The sequence below is a fragment of the Oryza sativa genome, chromosome 1 (genome assembly GCF_034140825.1).
Source record: "Oryza sativa Japonica Group chromosome 1, ASM3414082v1".
Lineage (NCBI taxonomy): Eukaryota > Viridiplantae > Streptophyta > Magnoliopsida > Poales > Poaceae > Oryza > Oryza sativa.
In genome coordinates this window covers 370,070-394,322 of record NC_089035.1, presented here as the reverse complement: position 1 = coordinate 394,322, position 24,253 = coordinate 370,070, and the positions used below count along the sequence as shown (strand labels likewise).

The window sequence follows — 24,253 nt, the reverse complement described above, 5'->3', positions numbered from 1 at the left end:
TCTGGTCCTCCCCTCTCTGCACATTTTCATTTTCCCCCTCCTCCCTCCCGTGCGTTGCAGCGCCTCCGCCTCTTCTCCTCCCCGCCGCTACGGCGCCTCCTCTCATTCCCGTCGCTCCTTCTCGCCATCCCTTCTCCGCCTCCGCCTCCTCCTAGCCACGCCCCCTCTTCATCCCCAACAGCACCACCTCCTCCCATCGATCAGAGCTCTCTCCGGCAATAGCAGGGTATAATTCGAAGCATGGCTCCATCCGATGGCGGCACGCATAGAACGTTACTTTACGAATCGCCGTCGCCTCGTCTTTTGCATCTCCACTAGAGATCCCCTTGACCTCCTCTGCAGTCTGCAGCGCCTCGATCCCCTTCTCCAGTTATTCTTCTCGTCCCCCTCTGGTGAAGATTGCCAACGGAAAGACTAAAGGTCCCAAAAACTGCACGATTGGGGAAGTCAACATCGATAGCAGTGGTTAGTATAACTTCTTGCTCCTGCCAGTGTTCATTGTATATGATGTGCAGATACCAGGTCTTCAGCTAACTCTGAGAAGTTGAGCACATTCTTGTCCTAGCTGCTAAAGTGGGATTAAGTCAGTTAACAGTACACGCCTGAGAATTAAGACCTAAATCAAAAATAGTAAGTTTGGACTAAAAAAGATCAACAAGTTCTAAAACGGGGTGTTTAAAGGCACTTATGTATTTGCATTTTTTTTATTATGCAGGTTTCATTTAAGATCACTGTAAAAAGAACGTGTCCTACAAACATAGAAAGATTGTAAGCAATAAATATTATAGTTATACAATAGAAAAATGTGTTGATGGTTCAAATTCATTAATGATAAACAATTACACGCACAATTGAATTTCATATATCATGTTATACTCATTTCAAAATGCATATGAAAACAAATGGGTTTAAAACTAGCAGCATAATGGTTTGTAAGTGGATTGAGATAGTATCTTTATTACTTTTGCACACAAACATATAAAATTCAGTTTCCAAATAAATTCCATGAGTATTGGATTAATTCGATATTTGCTAAAAAAAATTAGTTGTGACAAGTTAGCTGCTAAAAAAATTTAGTTGTGACAAGTTGTGATAAGAAAAATCTAGAATTATATGCAAGTTGGCTCCTTCAGAAGTCATTGTATTATATGCTATAGATAAGAGTCATAGAAATTTACACATTCTTTTTTGTTGGTATTGTGTCTAACTTCTGGGTGTTGAACCATACCAATATTGTTGAATTGGGCTCCTCGAGTACATTCATCTGCACTGGAATTCCTTATCAACCATTAGTCAGTAAGTGTTCTTCCATGTCACACTATTGCCTCAAGTAAACAATCTACTGAAATTTGTGTTTAATTATTACTTTCTGAGGTCATAGCAACAATAGCCGTGGTAATATGAAGCGTTGAACTGTCTATCATATCCTAAACTAAGAAGGCAAGTGGGAGGGATACTGTATTTACATTTGCCATAGTATGATATTTATGAATGTGATTACAGGTTGGATCTGTATACTAGACTCCACACCCCTTCTCTAAAAAAATACTAGACCCCAGCCATGCTTTTGTGCTACTTACGATATGTTTCAGATTTTTTGTTGTTGTACAATTTTCAAAGTTTTTTTTAGACATTTTCTCTTGGTGTCACCATATATTTATGATATGATATTCTTTACATTTGAAGAGGCAGAGAATGATTGCAATAAGCATAATCACATTGGAGAGCATAAGCAAGCAATGGATGATATATTTTGACTGTCATTCTTTTCTTTTTTTATATTAACTGTTGTATCGATGGACACTAAAAACTGAAGAGTAATATGTTTAATTTGTTGTCAGCATTAATCCAAAAAATCAAAAGCTCAGTAAGCTGTATTCTGAGTTCAATATTTATCATGTACTATCTCAGGCTGTTATGTGGGTTTTCCTTTTACCTCTTTGGCACATGTGATGGCGTAGGTAATGAGAGTCGCGCAACACACGACTTATGTGGCTAGTTGATTTGATGATTTCCCTTCCCAAAATATCTTACCAAATACTCCGTATTAATAAATTTATAGATAAGGTCAAAAAAAATTATAGATTGCCCAACAACAAACGATCGTGACACTAAACATTATGGGTTTAAACGATCATAACAATCTTTCGAAAAATGCATAAGTACTCCCTTTCTTTTTTTTCTTGGAGCCGAACACACCTAGGATAATACTGTAGGAAAAAAAATGCTTGTGAGCACATCTTTATTTATCTTTTCAAAAATTCCTTGTGAGGTAGGAGGAATATAGAGTTTCTTTAAAAAATTATTATGGTATCATGTACTACCTCCTAGTATTTTATTTACTAAAAATCCTAACATTTTTTTGTTTTGGAAAATAACCACGCTTAGGATCTTGTTACTACTATTTGATATTCGAGAATCAATTTTATACACCTAGGTGGATGTCCACCTACGCCAATCTCCATCCAATGTTCTTTAAGATCTGTGCCACCCATATCCCACGCCCATCACCGAATACGAATCTGCCTGTGCACATATCTCGGGGGATGCATCGACGGCACAACAGTTGGGTGGACATCCACCTATGCGATCGGAATAATCTTTCTTTGATATTCTATATATCACAATACAAGAATAAGGCTAAGTTATAGTGTTTGCAAAAAAAAAAAATATACGAAAGTTGTGTAAAAAAACATATTAATTCATTTTAATTTTTACCTAATACTTAACTAATTATGCATTAATAAACCACCTTTCCAAGCACAGCCTAAGTGGTGGTGGATCTACCATCGGCACGTCACAACTACTTTTACACGTTTTATAAATCAGTCCATGAAAATTTTTAAATATTTATTTAAATCAAGTGAATATATATATATATATATATATATATATATATATATATATATATATATATATATATATATATATATATATATATATATATATATATATATATATATATATATATATATATATATATATATATATATATATATATATATATATAAAAGCATTTGCAAAATAAAACACGGACATTTTTTTTACCCATAGCCTTCTGTTAGTAGATAGAAAAAAGAAAGAAAAAGAATAAATGCCGAACTGCAAGTGACCATCAGTCCTCACCACAGTTATCCATGGCAACACAGAGAGAAGAAGAGAAGGGGATTGCTTTGATGAAATTGTGTGTGAGCGAAGCGACACGTTTCGTTTCGTTTTCTTGGAGGAAACAAAATAAACACCCTCCGCGTGCAGATAAAGTACATGTGAATATCGCACATGCTCATCGCTGCTTCTTTCCTCCGACGACTCGCCGCCGCCTGAAATCTCTTTCTTGATTCGTGCGCTCCTGAGCTACCCCGATGGCCGCCCAATCTTCCACTCCCTCGCCGCAAGGTCAGGTTTTTCTTCCCCTCTCTTACTGTCTCATATCCTCCGAAAATCGTGGCGCTCCCCGTCCAATCCTTTGGATCAAGATGACGCTTTTCTTCAGACTTGGAATCTTGGCGCTTCTTGCTCGATGTTTCTATCCCGCCGATTGTTAGCCATATAATTTGGGACTGAGTTTATGAGCAACTCTTCTCTTTCTGTTGAGAGACGAGGGTTTGGTAATTTTGAGGGTTAGAACATGAGAACCGCCGAATCTTGTACCGCGATTGCCTACTGGAATAAGCGTAAGAGTCCTGGCTGCTCATATCATCACTAATTCTAGCCTCGTTAGCAAGGGCAACTAGCTTTTGAGGCGATTCAGCCAAGACAAGTTCATGCCCTCTTGTGGTTGTGGGCACAAGTCCAGTGGCTGGCTGCAGTTTTTGCTGCAAATATCGACAATTTAGAGGTCCATAGCACCAAATGAATTTGGAACCACCGGGGAGAAATTGGCTATTCTGAAACCTTGAGTTATTATCTTGTTATTTTGTTAGTTATAGTCACTCAGATTCCCCTGTCCTGAAAATCGAACTGCATTCCCATTTGCTCATGCTGCAGATGGTTCTGGTAGAGGTGAATTCTCAGACAATTTGGTACTTCAAACCCCACAGCCAATGCGGGAGGATTACATACAGAATGCTGTTAACTTTCTTGGACATCCAAAAGTGAAGGGTTCTCCAGTATTTTACAGGCGCTCTTTTCTGGAAAAGAAAGGCCTTACAAAGGAAGAAATCGACGAGGCCTTCCGTCGGGTTCCTGTATGATTTACTTTCTACCGCCCCTACATGGCTGTTTGTATACCTCCAAATGAAAATAAGATGAAACGTTCCTGAAACAGCTTAATGTCTTGTAGGATCCACAGCCAAACAGTACAGATGTTGCAGCTGTTGCTTCACAACAAGGTACCCTATTGCTCTACATGATAAACATTTAGCACTAGCACAGCAATGGGTTGCAGTGATATTATATCACTGCGTTTGTCTTACTTTTGGTTGAGTGGATTGTCCTAATATAGTATTATGACATAATAGCCACCAGGCTTTGCTATATTGTTGTTGGTTAACTTGGACGCACACAACATGCAGAAGTTTTATTGGTTTCACTGAGTTTGCTCAAGTGATGATCTATTGGCAGCTTCTTTTCTTTTGTTTACTTGATTGGAATGTCTTATTTTCAGCTCTTTTTCACTAAATTAATTCAAATTACATCAAGATTTTAGATCTTTAGATTGGTTCTATAAATTATTGTGCTTTGATAGTAGTTCATATCTGTGATTGCAAGTCTGTACCCAAAAATCTTACAATACACTGAAAAATAAACTCTTTTTGTTAGCTTGATCACTTAAAGGCCGTGTTATTTTCTTTGCTTCCAGCCGGCATCGCAAATCAATCTGCTGGAGTACAACCTTACGAGACAGTTCAAGCACCACAAGCCATTAACACTGGTCCTATCGTTCCACATGCGCAGCCGCAACTTAGCTGGTCCCGTACTCTCATTGGTGTAGGTGTTTTCCTCGGAGTTGGGGCTAGTGCTGCTGTCATCCTCAAGGTATATCTCGTGAATTTTGCAGACTATCTTAATTTTAGCAAGTTCTTGAGAAATTAACTCTATATGCGTGCATGTTTTGTACAGAAATTGTTTGTTCCTAGGCTAAAATCTTGGATCCAAGGAGCCCATGTTGAAGGGGATGAAATTTCTGGGAATGAACTTAAATCCAAGTTTTATGAAGAAATCAAAGCAGCCATACAAGATTCTGCATCAGCGTTTTCTGATATTGCTAAAACAAACCAAGAGTTGCTTGCTTCAAAGGATGAAGGTTTCATAATTTTCCGTTGATACATTAGCATGTTTTAGCAGAAGAAATGTACAATAGCTATCACTGTTTCGGGTTTGATCGTCTTAATGAATCTCACTTGTTTATAGATAAGAAGATACTTACAAAGTTGGCACAAGCATTTGATTCGCAAGCAGAGGCGTTTAGATCCTTGAGTGATTCCTTGAATCGTATGAGTGAGAATAGGTTTTACCAGTACAATCTAATGGAGGATCATTTTCAATCTGCCCCATGGAATGGTTAGAATCAATTCTTTTTTGTTGCATTGGTTTCTTTAAATCTGTTGCTAATATTGACGTTATCTGTCTGAATAGGGCCAACTACAAATTCATGGAGAGCTTCTCAGGTATAGCTTATTGTTATTTACCCCATTGTGAACTCATTATTCTTATTTACCCTTTCTGTCAATACCTTTTTTTTTAATCTTTGCATCATTCCGTTGTAGTTCTCATTCGGTTTCTCTATTTACAGCAAACAAACGCATACAACACATCACCACGCAGTGATTTTGACTCCGGTAAGTAGCCTCCACCAGAAGCAGCACAACTTTCTTGTATCATCACCTGAGAATATTTTTTTCTGCCTTGCACTTATTTTGTGTGCCCTCTTTCGTGTTATCTTTATCAGGGAGGCATCCGTTCATGCCAGTACCGGGAGAACCTTCACCTGGAGCATTTCCGGCGAGATCCTATGTTGAGGTAGGCCATCGTATGATCATGGATTCTAGGTGCAGTAGACATGATAGTATTCCAAAACTTGATGGTGTGTGAGTACTTATTTCAGCAGCAGCGGATGCAGAGGCCTGGGTACGGATTTCAGCCTCAGATGAGCAATGACAGGTGGAACCCTGGCTCGCCATTGACGAACTACCACGGTGCTCCTCCGTATCAGCAGTATCACCATGGATCCACCAACGCCATCGATGAAGCTCCAGCTCCAGCTCCAGTTCCAGCTCCAGCTCCACCAGCTGAAAGCCCGTTCCAGCGTCGCTGGGTTCCCCCACAGCCACCGGGCGTCGTCATGCCGGAGGCCGTGGCCGCCATACGGCAGCCGAGGCAGCAAGTTGCAGCGGCATCGAGACCGTCGGAATCCGCCGCGGCGACAGAGCAGCCACAGTCAGGTGACGTCGCCGGTGGCGCCGCCATGGCCAATGCGGGCAATGGCGAGGCCGAGCAAGAGCGGGAAGCTGCTGCTTAATTACTCCATTTCTTTTTTTTTTGTTTGCCACGCGATGCATGCGTCTCTCGTGTACAAAATACAGACTAGTGACGATTACCTATGAGAAAAAGAAGAGGAACAAATGTTGTGTATTCATTCACTGTGGGTGTGAATACTGACTCTACTGAGATTATACTCTGTCTGTCTCTAAATATAAGGGATTATACTATGTCTGTCTCTAGATATAAAGGATTTTAGTCGAATGTGACATATTCTTTTTCTGTCTAGATTCGTTATTCGTTATTCTAGGATATGTCACGTTTAACCAAAATAACTTATATTTAGGGAGGGAGGGAGTAATGGCCAAGAAAAACAAGATGCTCGCGCTGCTTGCTTTCTTGCGTACCTTGTATTTTTTTTACAAGAAAAACAACATTATTTTCATGCCTTGTTTTACATGTGGATCTATTATATCTGGGCGTTAGTTATCGACAAGTGCAGACAATGCACATGGGACACAGACAGAGAGTGGCTCCAAGTTTCGTAGTCTGTTGCATTTCTTTGTTTCCTTTCATTTTCTCCTTGGAAAAAACCAGGCCTTGTGATGGTGACATGGCATCTCCTCCTCTCTTCTTCTCTTGGTACTCCAAAAAAAAAATGTATGGAAAAAAACATGCCGAGATGCAGAGACAGAAGTATATATTATGATATTTTTCAAACTCGTGGTTGTTAATTTCGTTGCTCCTTGTAGTACAAAAACAAGAAAAATTCAGACTTGGTTTGACTTGTGGTTGGTCTTGCGGGATGTCGCAAGTAGGGCAACACGTGAACTAGAAATCCATGCATGTTCAAAGCATGCCTGATTATGGTCTCGTCCATTTCACAGTCCTACTAATTCACCGGTCAAACCTGCAATTAACATAATAACAACATTTGGCTGGTGCCTTAGCTATTCAGTTATTCAAACTCGTGGCTGGGAAATTCCACTGCATGCCTCTGAAGCTTTGACGCACTATTATACATGCATTGGAAACTGTCAGATTTCGAGCATACTGTTGTGTTGTTTTCAGTCTCCCTCCACACGACTGAAGATCAGGCACGCAGATGTTCAGAAATGCAGAAGCAGCTTGACCTCCTCTCCAATTGGTAAGTGCAAAATTTTAGGTTTGTACTTATTGAGTTGCACACGTAAGGATTGGTTCAACTAAAAAGCTTAAACTGATAGAGGAAGACAAGCAATTTACCAAATACTAGTGCTATTAGAAGATACAGTTTTAAGAAGAAGATGAAAGCACACAAATTTCTGTAGTAAAATATCGGCGAAACGCAGTGCGTAACTAGCTATAGATAGCTCCTCTTTTCCATAGTGGTGGCACTATGGACTGATTGAAGCAGGTCAAAAGAAATGAAATGAAAGGGCCAGACCTCACCTTAATTTGCTGTGCATTTCCACTACCAAAATTTAGAGTCAGTGATCCAGCTGAGTGGATGCACTAGTATCTCTTCGCAAGCAGCTGTACACGTGTCATACTTCTATCAGATATACGGAGATGTGTATGTATGGGTTGATGAGATACACACACATGTCGTGTCAAGATGGAGTATGTCCCATGTGTATGGGTAATTGTCATGTTAAGTAGGGTAGGTCATCCCACGAGGCCGACCGGCCGACCACGCCATTCGCCTGCGAAGAAAGAAAATGCCTGAATATTCAACCACGCCACAAGTGCTGCCCACAATTTTATTAGCAATAACTCGTTTTAGTTTGTGCGACACATCCATAGGCGGCCCACTAAATCTCCCATTTATTCTTCCCCCTCCTTCCAAGTACTGCACTGCAATTTAATTACTCACCCAACAAAAATACTACTCCCTCCATCCCAAAACATGAGAGACTGCTTCACAATATTTCAAAGCCCGGAATAACCTAATAATTGCATTGAGTATTTGCTAGAAAAAAATATTTTTTTATCATACATTAGCATTAAATTTCTACTGGATGGTTCGTCGGGTGGTGGTTCCACTACTGGTCGTAAGGCCGTAATATCTCAAAGCAAACAATATATCTAGTTCTATCATTTTACATACAATTGATTATAACTTATAACACTTATTAATGTCTTAAAAAAATTTAAATAAAACTTTTAATATACTAGAAAAAAAATACTCGTGCGTTGCAACGGGTGAAGGCTATTTTAATCTTATTATTGTTTACTGTGAAATTTTCTGTAAGAATTCGCTTGAATATATATTTTTCAAGAAAATAATGTCAAGTTAGCATATAAGTTTTTTAAAGAGATTTCTAATACGGTATTTTTAAAAACGAACAAACTTACGGATATGTATTTCCAAAAGCGAACAAACTTAAAACTGACTTATACACAGATGGCGTACCAAAGTACTGGTAAAAACATCTTCAGTTTTTATAATAGTAGAGATTTTATAAACGACTTAAAATTCAATGATGGAAAATAAATTATAATGAGAAAAACAATCAAAACAACTCTAAAATTAAGTTTTAAAACTTAAATTCGGTTGTGGCTGATAAGCCAAAGAACAAACGATGAAGCATAGGAGATAAGTATTTAACCCATAAGGAAAGCCAGTAACATACGAATGTACGAAGAATATTATAAATTTGACCGAGTTTGAATAAAATTTATGCAAGTGATGAATATGAAATAAATAAAGTACGGTACAGTGATAGAGAGGGCATTTCGTCCTCACGTTTTGTTTTTGTTTTTTCTTTTCTTTTCTGTTGGGAGTGGCATTCGGAAGAAGAAGAGAGAAGTCCATCTCCCTCAAGGAGCATCGGCTGCTGGCGCTGCAGTCCATAGGAGTCTCAGATTCCCATCTCGTCGTCTTATCCCTCCACTCCGCTCCACACAATCTTCTTCTTCCTCCTCTCCTCTGTTTATATACAACTCCTTCCCTCCCCCATTCGCCCGCTTCTGCATCCCGACCAGACGTCGAGTCGAGCATTAACTCAGTCAGGGTGGCCATGGCGCTCAAGGTCGTCTCTTTCCCCGGGGACTTGGCCGCGGTCTCATTCCTCGACTCCAACAGAGGAGGAGCTTTCAACCAGCTCAAAGGTTGGATCTTTTCCTCTTTCTTATCCCCTTCCGGATCAACTTTACTGCTCTTTCTTGTTTCTTGGCCCTCGACTTGCTTCTGTTTTCCTCTCATCTTGTTTAGACTTCATTTCGTCTGTTTAGCCTGTTTCAAGATAATCCGCAGTGTGTTCAAAGAGCACCCATTCCTGGTGCCGATTAAATTAGGCACTTCTACTCACTCGACACAGCCGGCACCCATGCTGTGAGTGGGATTAGGAAAGCTGCTGCTTTTGCAAGGATTTATGCCACAATTTTGGTTTGGATTGCTTGGGCTAAAATAAAATTGGTCTTCGTTCTCACAGTGCATGGGAATGGCAGCTTCTGAGTTCTGGAGAACATAGACACACAGTCATTGTAAAGTTGCAAACTCTGTGCCTTAACTGTTTTGATTTTGACATCTGAAAAGGTGGAATTTCCCCGGTTCGCAGAAAAAAAAGGGGTCTGAATTCATTTCTTTGAGATTAAAAACGGGTTCAGATTTTTCTCTTATACGGGTATAAGACACAATTCTTCCAGAATTTATGCAACTTCCTCTTGGTCGAGAATTATGCTGTTGTCAGTATTACGTGTCTAGAATCGAACCCCTTTTTGTAATCAACTGGGTGGATTAAATTCTGAAATATCTGAGCATTATCTTCATGCTTGCAACTTCTATCTTTGGAATATCTAGTGTTCTGAGAATATATTCTGCATAGATTCCAATTCAGTTTCTACTTTCTAGTGATATGGTTCTATTCAGATGAGTTGCACTACTGTAACGTGCTTTTACTCTAAATTGCTTGGTGCACATGAAACACGCAGTCTGCCAAATTGTCAAGATCGGCCTCAATTAGCTCAGGCCTCAGGACTATTTTTTTTTTCTGCCATGTTTCTTGAGCATATTGCAGCAAACGAGTTAGCAGAGAGTTGTAGGCACGTATATATGCCTGAACATTGATTACTAGTACTATTTTCATTCATATATCTTAATTTGGCTGTCTTTATTGCAGTGGACCTCCCGTTTCAAACGAGGGACAGAAGAGCAGTTTCCCTGAGAAGGACTTGCTGTTCAATGCAACAGGCTCCACCACCAGCATGGCCTGGTCGAGCCGTTGTTGAACCTGGGAGGAGGTCATGGGATGGCCCCAAGCCTATCTCAATTGTTGGCTCAACCGGTTCTATTGGCACACAGGTAAATGGAACATCAAGATCTAAGATTAACGGATGGAAATTAATACTCCATACCTTTTTTATATCTGTCAGTTGTGCTAGTACATCAATGTTTGGTCAATTAGTTCATCTAAGAGTAAATGTTTGACCTATTTATCTGATGATACGAGTTGACCCTTTCAAGATCAATCAACATGTCTTGAGCTATTCATTGAAATTAGTTGGACATGAAAATGCGACGTTTATATTCTGTGGTACTAATAGTGTTTTATCTTTTCTTTTCTTTGCATAACTAAAAAGACATTGGACATAGTTGCGGAGAATCCAGATAAATTCCGGGTTGTTGCTCTTGCTGCTGGCTCCAATGTGACTCTTCTAGCTGATCAGGTATAATGATTTTGTGAGGAAAATATCCCTTCTTTCGACCTTTCATGGTAGGATTATGGACATGAAAGTTAACTGAATATAGGTTGTTTAACTAAGCAGGTGAAAACATTCAAACCAAAGCTTGTTGCTGTAAGAAATGAGTCATTAGTTGATGAGCTAAAGGAAGCCTTAGCTGATTGTGATTGGAAGCCAGAAATTATTCCTGGTGAGCAAGGTGTCATAGAGGTGAGTTTTTCATGTCATATTTATGTTTAAATAGCTGATGCTTTGCTGTGAATTTTATAAAGATTCAACTCTCATATAATAGGTTGCTCGCCACCCAGATGCAGTTACAGTTGTTACTGGGATAGTAGGGTGTGCAGGACTGAAGGTAATCTTTCTTTTTATATTGCATATTCTTTGCTCTGCTTCCTTTAATATTAGGTGTTAATATTACAAAAACTCAATTATTTCTTTGATGTTTCAACAAGTATATTCAAGAATTTATTGAGAAAGAAATGAAAATATATGTGCTTGAAAATTATATTCCCAGTGTTATATTACCATAACAACAGGCCATTTTAAACATATAGTACTGAAACACTTGGAATACATACGTTATTATGGTTACATGAATGTACTTGCAATTTTTCAAGGCGAGTATGTTTGAATTGGAAGAGCTCATGCCAAAACAGTCCTTTTGTAGAGTTGCTGATTATCTACTCAAAAGTGTCTAGCAATTTGAGATTTTTTTTAATAGAGTTCTGATGCACCAAAAAATAAAGTTTGATATGCAACAACTAAAACGGTAGTGGTACATATATCCTATTCTTATCTTGTAGAACATTCGTGCATGGACCGTTTTGTATATCAGGTCACCCATCATACCTTGATGATGCTACTTTTAGACTACTCAATATCTTGATCTTCTTTTTGGTACTTATTTCTTAAAAGTTTGATTTATCTAGACGAATGAGTTGTGTAGCCAAACGAAAGAATTGAATGCTTGCTGAAGTTCTGTATGCATGCAAACTACATTACCAGAATCTGGCACCACTTGCTGATTTGCCTACTTAAATTTCTTTGCTCTGCCAGCCTACAGTTGCTGCAATTGAAGCTGGGAAAGATATAGCATTGGCGAACAAAGAGACACTTATTGCAGGTGGTCCTTTTGTGCTTCCCCTTGCACAAAAGCACAAAGTGAAAATACTTCCTGCTGATTCTGAGCACTCTGCTATATTTCAGGTACCACAGAAAATAAATTACCTGTAACTAATTTTACTTGGTTCATCTGATATAAGTTTGGTGTAAGGTTGTGATAGTCTGGTACGTACTCAACGTTGCCTGTTCAAAAACCTCTTATACACTAGTGGCTTTATCTTTAACACTTAAACAAAGTAGCAGTAAGATGTATGTTGCTTGTTATAGTTTACTGTTGTTCTATTATATGCTGATTTGCAGTTTCCCTCTACTATCATAGTGTATACAAGGCTTGCCCGAAGGAGCACTTCGCCGCATTATTTTGACTGCATCAGGTGGTGCTTTCAGGTAAATCTACTGACATACATGTTATATATGTTTTTCTACTGGACATTGGACTCCATCTTATATCCATTGATGATGTCAGGGACTGGCCAGTTGACAAGTTGAAAGAAGTAAAAGTTGCTGATGCTTTAAAGCACCCGAACTGGAATATGGGGAAGAAGATTACTGTAGATTCTGCTACATTATTCAACAAGGTGTTTGCAGTAAACTTTCAGAATTTTACTGAGGTCATGTTGGCAGTATTTGCACTAAAATGATCACTTGATTCATACAGGGTTTAGAAGTTATTGAAGCACATTATTTATTTGGTGCTGAATACGATGACATTGAAATTGTGATCCACCCACAATCTATCATACACTCTATGATTGAAACCCAGGTGAGTCCTACAGCACAGCTATGGAAAATGTTTAGCGGTTATGCTCAACTGCAGTGGATTTTAAACTGTTAATGCATGCACACTTAATCCTGATATGGCAACCGTATTTTCATGTTTACGTTTGGCTTAATATTTTTTTTCAAGTATTCATGAAGTTCTGTTTCTCCAGGATTCATCTGTGTTGGCTCAACTGGGATGGCCAGATATGCGGATACCAATCTTATACACCATGTCTTGGCCAGACAGAATCTATTGCTCAGAGGTCACCTGGCCCCGACTAGATCTTTGCAAGTACAGGCTCTTCCCTTAAATGCTGTGCTACTTTTGCATTACCACTGATAATTTTGTTCGAGAATGACCTCAAAGAATTTTAGCTTTCTTATTGTTATCGCATGGTTCTCTCATAGCCCACTCAGATTATCAGTAAGCTTGAGCAGCCATCCTATAACAGTTAATATGTGGATCTACTCTACTTAAATTCAATGAAGCTCGTATCGAACCTTCATACAAAGTTCAATGGATCGATTAAGTCCCTTTTGGCTGGTTGGTTACCAGTGATACGCAAGTAGTTAACGCTTGTAATGAATTATGCTTTGGTTGTTAGGCATGAACGCTGCTTCATGTTACTAGCTATATTTTGGGACGAAGGGAGTAGTAATAAATTTAAAGAATAAAAGGTTAATAAAGTAAAAGAACTAGATGCAACAAAAAATTGTTAAGTTATAGTACTTAACCGTGAAGACCTTTTTTCATTGCACGAAGGGTTAATTTTTAATTTGATAATGCAGGCTGGGTTCACTGACATTCAAAGCTCCTGACAATGTGAAATACCCGTCGATGGATCTCGCCTATGCAGCTGGAAGAGCTGGGGGCACCATGACAGGAGTTCTGAGTGCTGCTAATGAGAAGGCTGTGGAGTTGTTCATCGATGAAAAGTATGACACTCATCATCATCCCTTTTCCTCTTTCCATTGCATAGTGGATTCCATCGTCTGATTTTGTTTACGCACCTATTCTCTGCAATTTTAAAGGAGAATTATGTCCTGCTGATTGCAGCAATGCAGCAAAACGAATAACTGGTATCTACCAAAGTCCATAGATATCTCTTGCCCTTTGGAAAGTGAGAGCTGAAAGGAGAGAGCATACATGTCGTCAAAGCTAATATTCTCCGGCACTTTCTGAGCCTTAAGATATATCATGGATTATAATAAACCGACAACATCTTGATTGATGCTAGTAGGCCTGTTTATATATTGTAACTTGCTAGCTTAGCTGGGGGCTACCTATTGTTGTGAATGCCATGCTGTAGCCATGAGAAGTTGAAAAGAGAACACATGTCCTTAAAGCTTAAATATTCTCAGACACTTTCTGAGCCTTAATATCTATCATGGATCGTAAAAAACCAGCAACGTCTCAATTTATGCTAGTAGTAAAAGGCCTGATTAAACCTTGGAGCTTAGCTGGGGTACCTGTTCTTGCACTGTAGCCATCAGAAGGTAAGGTACCTGTTCTTGCACTGTCAGAAGGTAAGGTACCTGTTCTTGCACTGTAGCCATCAGAAGGTAAGTACCAAAATGGTATCCATTGGTGCAAAATAAAAGGTTTGTTTTTGTCGAAGGGCGAATTGTTTTCTAAATGGTGAATGGCTGACAAAACTTCATTGCAAGTTATTTAAACTGGTGAATTAATGTTTCCGCGGCTATTTCTTTGCAAGTAGACATTTTCCCGTCAGATAAACTTTACATATATATAAGCAAATGAATAGATGATTGTGGTTATGTTTTTGCAGGATCGGGTACCTGGACATCTTCAAGGTGGTGGAGCTGACATGCGACGCTCATCGGAATGAGCTAGTAACAAGGCCATCACTGGAGGAGATCATACATTATGATCTGTGGGCGAGGGAGTATGCTGCCAGCCTACAGCCATCCACTGGCCTCAGCCCTGTACCTGTCTAGTACTTGTAGCAATACAAAATTACAGTAGCATTGTACACTACTGCCGTGCCAGCTCCATGCATAGTCAGCAGCTGGCCACTCTCTAGCTATATCTAGATGCGAGAGAATTTTAAGGATGTAAATCATGCCTTCACATGAATAAATCGTTCGTCCGTGCGTTGTGTATTCATGTAAATTTTGACGGATGGTCAAGTAAAAATAACAATGGCAAATTAATTTAGGGAAGAATCAAATATGTTTGCGTTCCTTTTCTGAGCCGTGGATGTTGTTAATCAGTTCTACCAATCGCTATTTGTAAAAAGTTTCTTAAAGAAATTTCCTTCTTGACATCAATCAAAGTACTATATATAAATCTTCAGGATAAGGCACGTCGCCGACCAAACAGCATGCAAACCGCCAGAATCTGATACTCCATTCCTAACCAACACTGGACAATTTAAATTATTAGTCGAAAGGATAAACCGGCCGACGACATTCACAGGCTCGATTCCATGTCCTGGAAAGCTCAGAAAAGCAATCAAAAGCAAGCACTGGACTTAAAATGGTACCACAGCTTAAGGCAAAATAGAGAGAGAACCGCTGAATACAATAATAGCAAGTTGATATGTGACCCACAGAACATTAATATGAAGGATCTTATGCCATACAGTACCCTCTCTACAAATCATCCAAACACAATCCCTGTATGGGACAAGTACGCACGATAAACGTCCAGCGATAGATGTAAGGCATCAAAAGAAGCTAACGATGGAGCTGTTCGGCAGATGATACGGCTTGTGTTTGTAGCGCAGCCGTGGCAACAAACAAGCGCAGACAGCAGGTGGTGTCTAGTGCCCATATTTCTGAAATTCCCATTCACTGTTATCTGCAAGATGGAACAAGAGCTATTGATCAGCACACACCAACATACTTAACTCCAAGAGGAAATCATACACAGGAACTGCAACTACCTAACGGGCACACTTGGCGAGTCTTGAGCCACCTGCTGATGCAATGGAAGTGAAAAGCATGATTACAGACACCTGGTGTACACGAAAGCAAATCATGTTAGATCCAGTAAAGCTTAAGACTCAACAATTCAACCAAGCAAATATCATATACAGGAAAACCAAGAATAAATCAGGGATGAAATCAAGCACCATCAGAAAAGGTAAAGAATACATCAGCTATGCATAAATTCTTTGAATGTTTTTTTTAAAAAATTAATCCACATATACATTTCTTGCAGTGATATTTGGTTCATGGCTAACAGAGTATGTTTGGATAATTTACAGAGTTTTATTATTCAATTATGAAGGCAGATTATAATATCAAGGGCCTAGGTCTAGAGAGTCATTACATACTTGTTACTTGTAGTATATGCCTGGGGAATTTACTCCAAACAAATATCAATGATTAACGAAACCTAGAAACTGGTATTGTTATCAAACATTGAACATTAGAATTTAGCCTGTCACAGGGTCATATCTAGATTGCCCTGCCAGTACCAGAACATACATCAAACTGACTCCCCTTAAGTACCATAGAACTACAAGTCTACGACGACATCAACCACACGACCAGGTGTAGCTTCAACAATAGCTAATCTCAAAATTCTTATGTCTAATAAAGATCTAAATCCAAATACACATCCAAATATGTCTCAATGTTAATTGTTAATTCCTTTGTTATAGACAAAATATATGAAGGAAGCTAGAATTCCATGGACTCATGGCTGCTCCATCCCACCATTAGACATTAGTTCAAGTCTACAACCACACTTGCTTTTTCAGTTCAATAAGGAACCATCAGCACTGCAAACTATAAAACTGGGTGAACTTCTATTACGAATACTGTAGTATGATTAGATATGAGCTGAGGATGGTCATTTGACGAGGAACATGGAAAAGACTTAAATATAATTTCAGAAACATGACTTGACTCTATGAGTAATAAGAATAAAGATGTGAGCATGGTAGTGGAGTTAATGCAACAAAGCTCAGGAATATGCATTGGGTGAAGAACGCTTGGGTGTCCTCCAATCTTACCTGATGATGTGTTAAAATATGGTTTGGAACCATATGCGCGTATCCATGTAAAAGAATACACAACTTCTTTTCAAAATCTCAACTACACTCTTGTTAACAAAAACCACTACATCGCATGTAGTTAGATTTGGTTTCATTTTTTTTAGCACATAAACATTTTCCTTAGCACATACACATGTATCTTTACACTACATTATAAGTCAATCACTCTCTCCAATTTGAAAAAAATACGCTACCTGGTATCCTAAAGTTGAAAACACAACGATTACATCATTACACTGAGCCATATCCATCAAGAACAGAGGCACAGAACATGTGTAGTTCAAATTGGTTAGAGACTACTGGCCTAGTGGACTGACAGTTGATCAACCAGAATAACACATTAACAGGCATCAGTCAATAGCTATATATATATGAATGGGATAATTAAGACATTGGTCATGGCAAATGGCGGAGTGATATATACATGAAGATTTGCTTCCTGAATGGTGAGCCAGTCTAGAGAAAAGTTTAGCATGCGGCAATTGAAACAAGGTGTGATTGGTTGGTAAAAGTGGATGGAAGCGTACCCCAAGCGACAGTGCACTCCTCACTGGTGGCGCTGGCCTGGTTCGCCTGGCACTCGATGCCTGCAGCCAAGGAAGCAGATTAGTATTCAAATCGCCCTTAATAATAAGTAACAGAAAGAAGGGGAAATAAAAAGAACAAGAGAAGAGAAGGGAGGGCGGACTGACATAGATCCATGATGTGGTTGCGGCAGATGGCGCAGTTGTCGACGACGATATCTGAGGAGGAGGAACAAGGATCAAATCAGAACTCAGAAGATTGTTAAGATTATTAGGGTTAGGGGGGAGTAGAGAAGGAAGGATGCGCGTAGGGTACCCCATGCCCAGAGCGCGACGGCGTTCCACTTCTTGATCTCGAAGCGCTTGTTGGGCTTGCGGGAGGAGGGGCCGGCGGCAGAGGAGGATCCCTCGCCGGCGCCGGCGGGGGCGGGGGCGGGGGGCGGCGGCGCGTTGATGTCGGTCTCCATGGCCGACATCGTGAGCTCTCGATCGACCCGGATTCAGGAATTCCACCAGACCAGGTTGGGATTGGAAGATGAGATTTTTTTTCTTTTTTTCTTTTTATCCCTCAGATCAGATCAGATATGGACTCCACAAAGCAGGCCATGGCCCATCATCATGCATCCACTGGGCCGTGCCTTCTCTTTCACCCTTTCCTCCTTTTCTTTTCCAGTTCTTTATTTCGGAAACAATAACTTCTTATCTATTAGTAATATATAAATACGCCCTGAAGTATTTTGGGGTTGCTCATATTGTAGCCAAAATAAATTTTACTAAATTTTTGTATTGTCAAAATTTTGGTAAGTTGACAATATTGCCAAGTTTTAGCAGAATTACATACATCTTTAACAATTTTAGCCGAAAATGATATGGTTTGAAATGACATAAATCTAAACAACCCCTTTATTTCCGTTCGCGAGTCTATCAACCTTTTGGTCATCCCTGCTAACGTCGTCGCACCCTATTATATACTCCTATGTAATTATATACAACATGCGATCGAGTATTGTAACCGGTTATACCAACAAAGTTTTCTTTAAAAAAATTGTTCATGTATTGTTCAGTTACGAGTTACTAGGACATCATATGTACATGCATATTTTAGACGATTGCAGTTCTGGCACCATGAAAATCGACAAAAAAAAAAAATCAAAGCACCACCATACAATCTGCTCTCAGGAGTCAGGAGACACATCAATGCAGATAACGACTCATTAACGCAAAACTCTGCCTGTTGGGCAAAAATCGATCGATACATAAGGCGCTGCGCTGCTCAAATAATGATACAGGAAAAGCTCTTTCTACGATAATGTACACGCTCACGCACCAACAGATGGCCAAAAAAAAAAAACTATGTTTTTCGTTTGTGTGTCAGCTCTACATTGCATCGTAACAGGGGGTTGAGGAAACACTCAACACTGTACACCGCACCTTGTTTGTGCCTGGGCAAACGCCAAGAAAATCTTCTCATCGTGTTCAACTGCGAAAGGCATCAGCTGTTTGATGTATGTAGACATGCCCTTTGAATCTTTCAACAACCAAATGCCACTGTCTTGTCATTAACTCTACTGCTGTTTGAGTGAGGGCATCAATTAAAGAACCCATCCCATCCCATACAGTATGAATGTATGTGTGGGAGAGCACCCTGAGGGCATCAACTAAAAGCTTCATGGGCACATTTTTGCCTTGGCTCAGATTCCATCTTTTTGTTCATAGTGGCATAGTGCTTACTGCTTACAACCATGCTCCCCACCCTGGAAACATTTGGCACAACCGGTCCGCATCTACTGCATCCTGTATCAGTTGTTGCACCTGAAACCCAAACATAAAGGAATGTGTAGTTTTGCATCAACAAATACAAACATCATAAACATATATTTCCTCTTTGCAAGCACACGCATCACCAAGGGTCAAAGAGTGCTTGGTTACCTGGCCCTGTACACTTCTCATTTCACCATCTTCATATCCATCTAGTTTCTGCTTAACACGGAGGATAGCTCGGGCTGCATCCTTGTTGCCCTCGCAAGCCTCTTGCGAGTCATCCAAGCACGAGTCAATGTCTTCACTTTCCTGCAAAAATATAGGTTAGCATATTCATTTGCTACATAACTTACGACTGCATACTTGTCTTCCACATAGCGGTGCTAAAAGTTTACTTGTGAATTTACTTGTTATGCTTGTAAAATTGACAGACCATTTACTCCCGTGTTTTATACGTACTAAAAAGGCTTTAAAGATACATTTATAATAAACTTTTACATATTTTGATACAATTATATATAATCCAACATATTATCTACATTCCATCATTAACTGCAGGCTGTCAACCTGCTGCATAGAACCTTTATGGGCATAGGTGTGTGTTTCTTTAACACTACCTTTGCCTTTGCCATTTTTTATTTTAAACCCTTTTCACCATGGCACTGTAGCTGATGCAGTAAGACAAAGCAACCTTGCCATAGCATCATGACACAAATAGGGGCTCGCTCCTATGGCATTGCCAAAGGGCTTAGTTTTGGGAATAACATTCCAGCAAGTTTGTTTGAATACTAAATATTGGCTGGTACTAGTCATAATGCTGACAGTCCAAACAGAATGTATGCCCAGTAGATGCTGGTTGTATGAACCCTGCACTGGAGTGCAGTGAACAACATTCAGCACTAATGGGTAATTCCAACAACTTTCAATGTACATTGAAAAGAGAAACAAGATGAATCTTAGAACACAGTAGTGCACACCATGAGGAAAATTAATATATTTTCAATTACCTTTTGACGCTGTAAAGCCTTCAGTGGTGAAAGAGCCCATTTATACAACGGATCATGGACGAAGACCTGGCATATTACATATGTTACCAGGGGAAATTGAAATATTGATTTTTCCAGATACATAAAAAGCCTTTTGATAACAAACATACTTCAATAATAGTGACCAACGCTTCTTTATTTGCCCTCATGACCGAAAGAGTTTTCTCACAACACCTTCTAAATACACCTTCAACGCCAGTAACTCCCATGCCATCTATCATGTCCCTCGTCAGGCGAAATGGAACCTGCAAGTAGAGGTATAAAACTTAATTCAGGCTATTACAAAAGAAAAAAAATGGAAAATACGTACGTACATATAAAGAAAATGACAATATAAAACATCCATTTTACGTTAAAAAAAAACTCACACACACCAGAGTTTCACAAACGTAAACAGCAAGATGACAATTTTAGGAATACAAATATGATGCTTCATCACATACCCGTTCAGGAGTTTTAAGCATGAGACCCTGTTCAAATGCAACACCAAGATCTATGTGTACAACCTCAGCTGTCTCTTGATCAATGAGAATATTCTGGGAATGACGATCTCCAAGTCCCACAATATATCCTACCTGAACCGACAAAATTGACAGCCAGTGCTTATCATTCTCCAGTAACCAGTACAGATCCAGACAAATGATTTCATATACTGCTCATTAACTACAAAGATTACCATTGAGCTTGCTGCCACACTTCTTGTGTAAGCAAGTCTACTTTGGAACCAATCTGCAGGCTGCAAGAATCTCTCAAGGAAGAAGTGGTGCATCACAGGCCTGGTATTACAGGACAAAGAAATGTATGTGAATGCCATGTTTTCATGTGTCCCCATATTGTCCTAGTAGCAAATGAATATAAGAGATAACAGAAGACCTGAAGTTGTTGCAGACTTTGACAAACGCCCTCCTCTTGTCTTTTTCCTATTAAAAAAAAGAAATGCTTTTAGATTGGAGTATTGGACATATGTTGTCATGGTATAAATAGCAAATATTTTTTAAAAAAGTTCCACAAGTAAACATACATTTGTCATGGTCTCCCTGCATTGATGATATGTCCAGTCTCCAGTTCCATATCTTCCATGTGCTCCACCACTTCTTGTACTGTATGGACCAAAGGGGAAAAAAACTACATAAATATAAAGCATTTGTAATGTATATTGCATAAAATAGCAGGAACCGTGCACGCAGAATACCTTCCCACAAGATATTCAGCAAGAGGAACAGTCCCGTTTACCCATTCAACAACACCAGCACTTGGGGTGAAGGGAACAACCTAAGTTACATAAACTAGTTAAAATTTTGTGTAAACTACAAAGAAGGTATAATGAAAAACTAAGATGGACATGAAGATATCTAAGAACAATAATGAAAAGAAAAGGAGCGAATCTCTTGATTAAATTCAAATTCATGAATTTTGTTTCTACCTTATATGTGCGAATTCTCAATCTCCTCTCAGATGTATCTCTGTGATTTTGCAAGAACATATTTACTAGACTGAAAAATTGTTCCATCACCTGTAAATGTACTCAATATAGCACAACTCATTCATCCACAAGATAGGCCATTGCTGAAAAAAATTTCTCCACGCAATTCATTTCAATTGACCTTAGCAGACAGTGACCAAAAAATACTGACAGAACTACAATGGTAGCTGGTTGCTATGTTTACTTCCTGTTGCTAACTCATCAGTTTGGTGATAGTCTAAAAATGTGAGATAATAACACTGTAAAGCACTATGACAAGAGATAAAAGTATACTGCAGGCATTATTCCAAACCATGTCTCCTTTGTCCCACTAAACAGAATTGCTTACGGTAGGTAACAGATAGTGTTCTACGATATGGTCAAATGCCAGTAGCCCAACTGTTTTAGTCATACTTTGCACTAGCTGTTACTAGCAATTGGGTACACACTAGTTGCTATGCAAATACATGTACTAATCATTTCCCTGAAATACATATGTAGTCTTGCTAATGAAGACAAACATCTAGGGCACTTATGTGGATCACAAATTAACACACAGATAGACATCCCATGATGCAAGTTTAAATGAGCAGATTCATAGTACATAGGCTAGGAGAAAAAGATAAAATAAGAAAGCTAGAACTTTGTTGGTACTTGAAAGCTCTCAAACAATACATGGTAAATGCATTCTTGTAAAACTTTCTCATGCTTAAAATGTAGGAATAAGAACATACAGCATCTTGTCGCAGGTCATCATTTCCAGATTTTGCGAGTTGGCGATATTTGTTACCATCAGAGCCAATACATTCAATAACCTTCGGAGCATTAATTCCATTCATTACCCTACCACAATGGAAGAGTCCCAACAGTTAATAAAGATCAAAAGGTAAATCTTCAGTCACAAGTAATGGGTAAATTGCAGACCAACTTACATAATAGAATCTGCTAGCCCATTAAAATGTGGAAAGGAACCTTCTTCATACTGACAATTAGGATCGACTGGAATACTAGCAGTTACAACAGGAACCTACCAAAACCAAATAGAAATGGTTCAAAAAAAAATGCAGAGAAGTGAAATTTCTATGGATAATTTGAAATGGACCGCCAGTGCTATCAATAAACTAAAAGAATATGGAATGAAGGCAATAATAGAAAACAAAAGCTATCAAAATTGCTGTGACACAACGCATCCGCTAGAATGTTAGGTTTTTTAAGTACATAAAACTATCTTCTTAGTTTCTTCAACCAAAGAATAAAAAAGTTTATAAACGAACAGAACGAAGCAATTTTGTTCCACCTATAAGTTTTTAATTCAGAGATTTGAGAGGTTCTACCAAGCACTACTAGCATGTGATAGCACAAACCAGTTATCCCCCATAGAAGTACAAGAAAAAGTTCATAGAAGTAAAATTTCCCTTACAAGTTCAAGCTGACAAATGCTGCGGATCTCCCTAGGTAGTGGAATTCTTTTGTTCGTGTCCTGATAATAAGATGGACGGCATCAATATTTTAACATGGATAATATGGACAAAAATCTAGCACAAGTTGCTTTTGAAAAGATAACTACCTCCTTCTTGGTCTCTAGTTCAGCCAACTTAATGTAGATCTCAACCATTTGCTTCATCTACAAGATGTGCAAATGAACATAATAAAGAGTACACTTTAACAATAAATGCATTTTGACTTCCATCTGAGATGACTGAATAAGAATATATAGATATTTGAAAAGAGTAGCAAACCTGACGAATCAAAGCTCCATGAGAAGAAGATAAATCCTTTAACAGATTTTCAGCAGCAAGTTTCTTGTCCATGTCTACAATAAAAGAACTTCTACTCCTTTGCTTGTCTTTGACGCGGTCACCATTTGCTAGAGCCAAAAGCTGAGTACCAAACAACATGCTTAAAATGGCAAAAGAGATGACTCTTAATTCTAGAGAATGATTAAAATGCACTGCAGCTGCCTTCAAATACATAAAGTACACGTAAATGAGCTAATTGCAGAGTCATGTAAGTGAACAAACTGAGAATGTGTGCCATTTTAAGCACATATGTAAGTGCACTAAAATATATTTCATTTTCAAGTTTAGAACTTATGAATTATATTTTTAGATCAGTTGTAATGCAAAGGTATTTTTATTGCCATTAAAAAAACTTAGAAGGAATAAGGGTAGAGTCAAGTATAGATGTAATAACACTAAAAATGTATTTTATTTTCAAGTTTGACACGTTTGACTCTAATCTTATTCCAAGTATTTTTTTAATAACAATAAAAATACCTGTGCATTATAGCAGATCTAAAAACATAAATCATAAGTAATAAACTTGAAAACAAAATATATTTTTTGAGGAAAAACATATATAATTCACAATCAATCCACAAAAAGCCAAACCAAATGCATAAAAGATATATATAACCAGCTTTAGAAGATCCGCAACTCTGGAGGTGGTGGGATGGCAGAT

The 24,253-nt window shown here is 38.8% G+C and overlaps 4 protein-coding genes and 1 long non-coding RNA gene across 11 annotated transcripts in view; 3 read left to right on the top strand and 2 right to left on the bottom strand.

Moving 5' to 3' along the window:
• The first annotated feature begins 34 nt into the window (after positions 1-34).
• LOC136354894 (uncharacterized) lies at positions 35-1,935 on the top strand. The gene is made up of 2 exons (XR_010738753.1): positions 35-630; positions 716-1,935. It is a non-coding gene; the product is annotated as an uncharacterized lncRNA (long non-coding RNA).
• Positions 1,936-3,262: 1,327 nt separating this feature from the next.
• Positions 3,263-6,650, top strand: LOC9268894 (peroxisomal membrane protein PEX14). 2 transcript variants are annotated; one of them, XM_015790282.3, is made up of 10 exons: positions 3,263-3,396; positions 3,988-4,187; positions 4,283-4,331; positions 4,802-4,977; positions 5,062-5,245; positions 5,353-5,502; positions 5,578-5,609; positions 5,735-5,780; positions 5,891-5,961; positions 6,050-6,650. In XM_015790282.3, the coding sequence occupies exons 1-10, from the start codon at positions 3,363-3,365 to the stop codon at positions 6,458-6,460; spliced, it is 1,353 nt and encodes a 450-aa protein (XP_015645768.1). In that variant the 5' UTR covers positions 3,263-3,362; the 3' UTR covers positions 6,461-6,650. The 2 variants fall into 2 exon arrangements, with proteins under 2 accessions (XP_015645768.1, XP_015645700.1); XM_015790214.3 differs by having other exon boundaries at positions 6,047-6,650.
• A 2,547-nt stretch (positions 6,651-9,197) lies between these two features.
• LOC4326153 (1-deoxy-D-xylulose 5-phosphate reductoisomerase, chloroplastic-like) lies at positions 9,198-15,183 on the top strand. Its single transcript, NM_001372199.1, has 12 exons — positions 9,198-9,513; positions 10,524-10,705; positions 10,984-11,070; positions 11,170-11,295; positions 11,378-11,440; positions 12,145-12,294; positions 12,530-12,597; positions 12,677-12,788; positions 12,869-12,973; positions 13,143-13,264; positions 13,762-13,908; positions 14,763-15,183. Exons 1-12 carry the CDS (start codon positions 9,423-9,425, stop codon positions 14,929-14,931), a joined length of 1,422 nt encoding a protein of 473 aa, NP_001359128.1. The 5' UTR covers positions 9,198-9,422; the 3' UTR covers positions 14,932-15,183.
• A 279-nt stretch (positions 15,184-15,462) lies between these two features.
• LOC4326152 (RING-box protein 1a) lies at positions 15,463-18,061 on the bottom strand. Its single transcript, XM_015763294.2, has 5 exons — positions 17,841-18,061; positions 17,693-17,743; positions 17,528-17,587; positions 15,882-15,953; positions 15,463-15,796 (listed from the first exon to the last, which is right to left on the bottom strand). Exons 1-5 carry the CDS (start codon positions 17,998-18,000, stop codon positions 15,759-15,761), a joined length of 381 nt encoding a protein of 126 aa, XP_015618780.1. The 5' UTR covers positions 18,001-18,061; the 3' UTR covers positions 15,463-15,758.
• A 661-nt stretch (positions 18,062-18,722) lies between these two features.
• The window catches only part of LOC4326151 (serine/threonine-protein kinase ATM), a 35,426-nt gene continuing 29,895 nt past the window's right edge, over positions 18,723-24,253 (bottom strand). For 3 of the 6 annotated variants that reach the window (XM_026020529.2, XM_015759924.3, XM_066304238.1), the window contains 15 exons: positions 23,533-23,673; positions 23,361-23,417; positions 23,214-23,273; positions 22,726-22,820; positions 22,528-22,636; positions 21,755-21,844; positions 21,524-21,603; positions 21,353-21,431; positions 21,205-21,251; positions 21,008-21,107; positions 20,775-20,906; positions 20,442-20,576; positions 20,293-20,358; positions 19,454-19,594; positions 18,723-19,336 (listed from right to left, as the gene is read on the bottom strand). In XM_026020529.2, coding sequence (XP_025876314.1) covers positions 19,259-19,336; positions 19,454-19,594; positions 20,293-20,358; positions 20,442-20,576; positions 20,775-20,906; positions 21,008-21,107; positions 21,205-21,251; positions 21,353-21,431; positions 21,524-21,603; positions 21,755-21,844; positions 22,528-22,636; positions 22,726-22,820; positions 23,214-23,273; positions 23,361-23,417; positions 23,533-23,673 — 1,410 coding nt within the window. In that variant the 3' untranslated portion in view covers positions 18,723-19,258. Of the gene's footprint in view, positions 19,337-19,453; positions 19,595-20,292; positions 20,359-20,441; positions 20,577-20,774; positions 20,907-21,007; positions 21,108-21,204; positions 21,252-21,352; positions 21,432-21,523; positions 21,604-21,754; positions 21,898-22,527; positions 22,637-22,725; positions 22,821-23,213; positions 23,274-23,360; positions 23,418-23,532; positions 23,674-24,253 lie in introns of those variants that run through there. The other 3 variants (XR_010735092.1, XM_015759931.3, XM_026020540.2) reach the window with 3 other exon arrangements.

What these genes read in the sequence shown, in the direction of transcription:
- LOC9268894 (XM_015790214.3), top strand. Translation starts at nt 3,363, where the DNA reads ATGGCCGCCCAATCTTCCACTCCCTCGCCGCAAG. An exon ending in GCTTGCTTCAAAGGATGAAG is followed by an intron (nt 5,246 to 5,352) that starts GTTTCATAATTT and finishes ACTTGTTTATAG; the next exon opens with ATAAGAAGATACTTACAAAG. An exon ending in CGGCGAGATCCTATGTTGAG is followed by an intron (nt 5,962 to 6,046) that starts GTAGGCCATCGT and finishes TACTTATTTCAG; the next exon opens with CAGCAGCGGATGCAGAGGCC.
- LOC4326153 (NM_001372199.1), top strand. Translation starts at nt 9,423, where the DNA reads ATGGCGCTCAAGGTCGTCTCTTTCCCCGGGGACTTGGCCGCGGTCTCA. An exon ending in AGCTTTCAACCAGCTCAAAG is followed by an intron (nt 9,514 to 10,523) that starts GTTGGATCTTTT and finishes TCTTTATTGCAG; the next exon opens with TGGACCTCCCGTTTCAAACG. An exon ending in GCATCAGGTGGTGCTTTCAG is followed by an intron (nt 12,598 to 12,676) that starts GTAAATCTACTG and finishes TGATGATGTCAG; the next exon opens with GGACTGGCCAGTTGACAAGT.
- LOC4326152 (XM_015763294.2), bottom strand. Translation starts at nt 18,000, where the DNA reads ATGTCGGCCATGGAGACCGACATCAACGCGCCGCCGCCCCCCGCCCCC. An exon ending in CGTCGCGCTCTGGGCATGGG is followed by an intron (nt 17,744 to 17,840) that starts GTACCCTACGCG and finishes CCTCCTCCTCAG; the next exon opens with ATATCGTCGTCGACAACTGC. An exon ending in GGAGTGCACTGTCGCTTGGG is followed by an intron (nt 15,954 to 17,527) that starts GTACGCTTCCAT and finishes CGTGTACACCAG; the next exon opens with GTGTCTGTAATCATGCTTTT.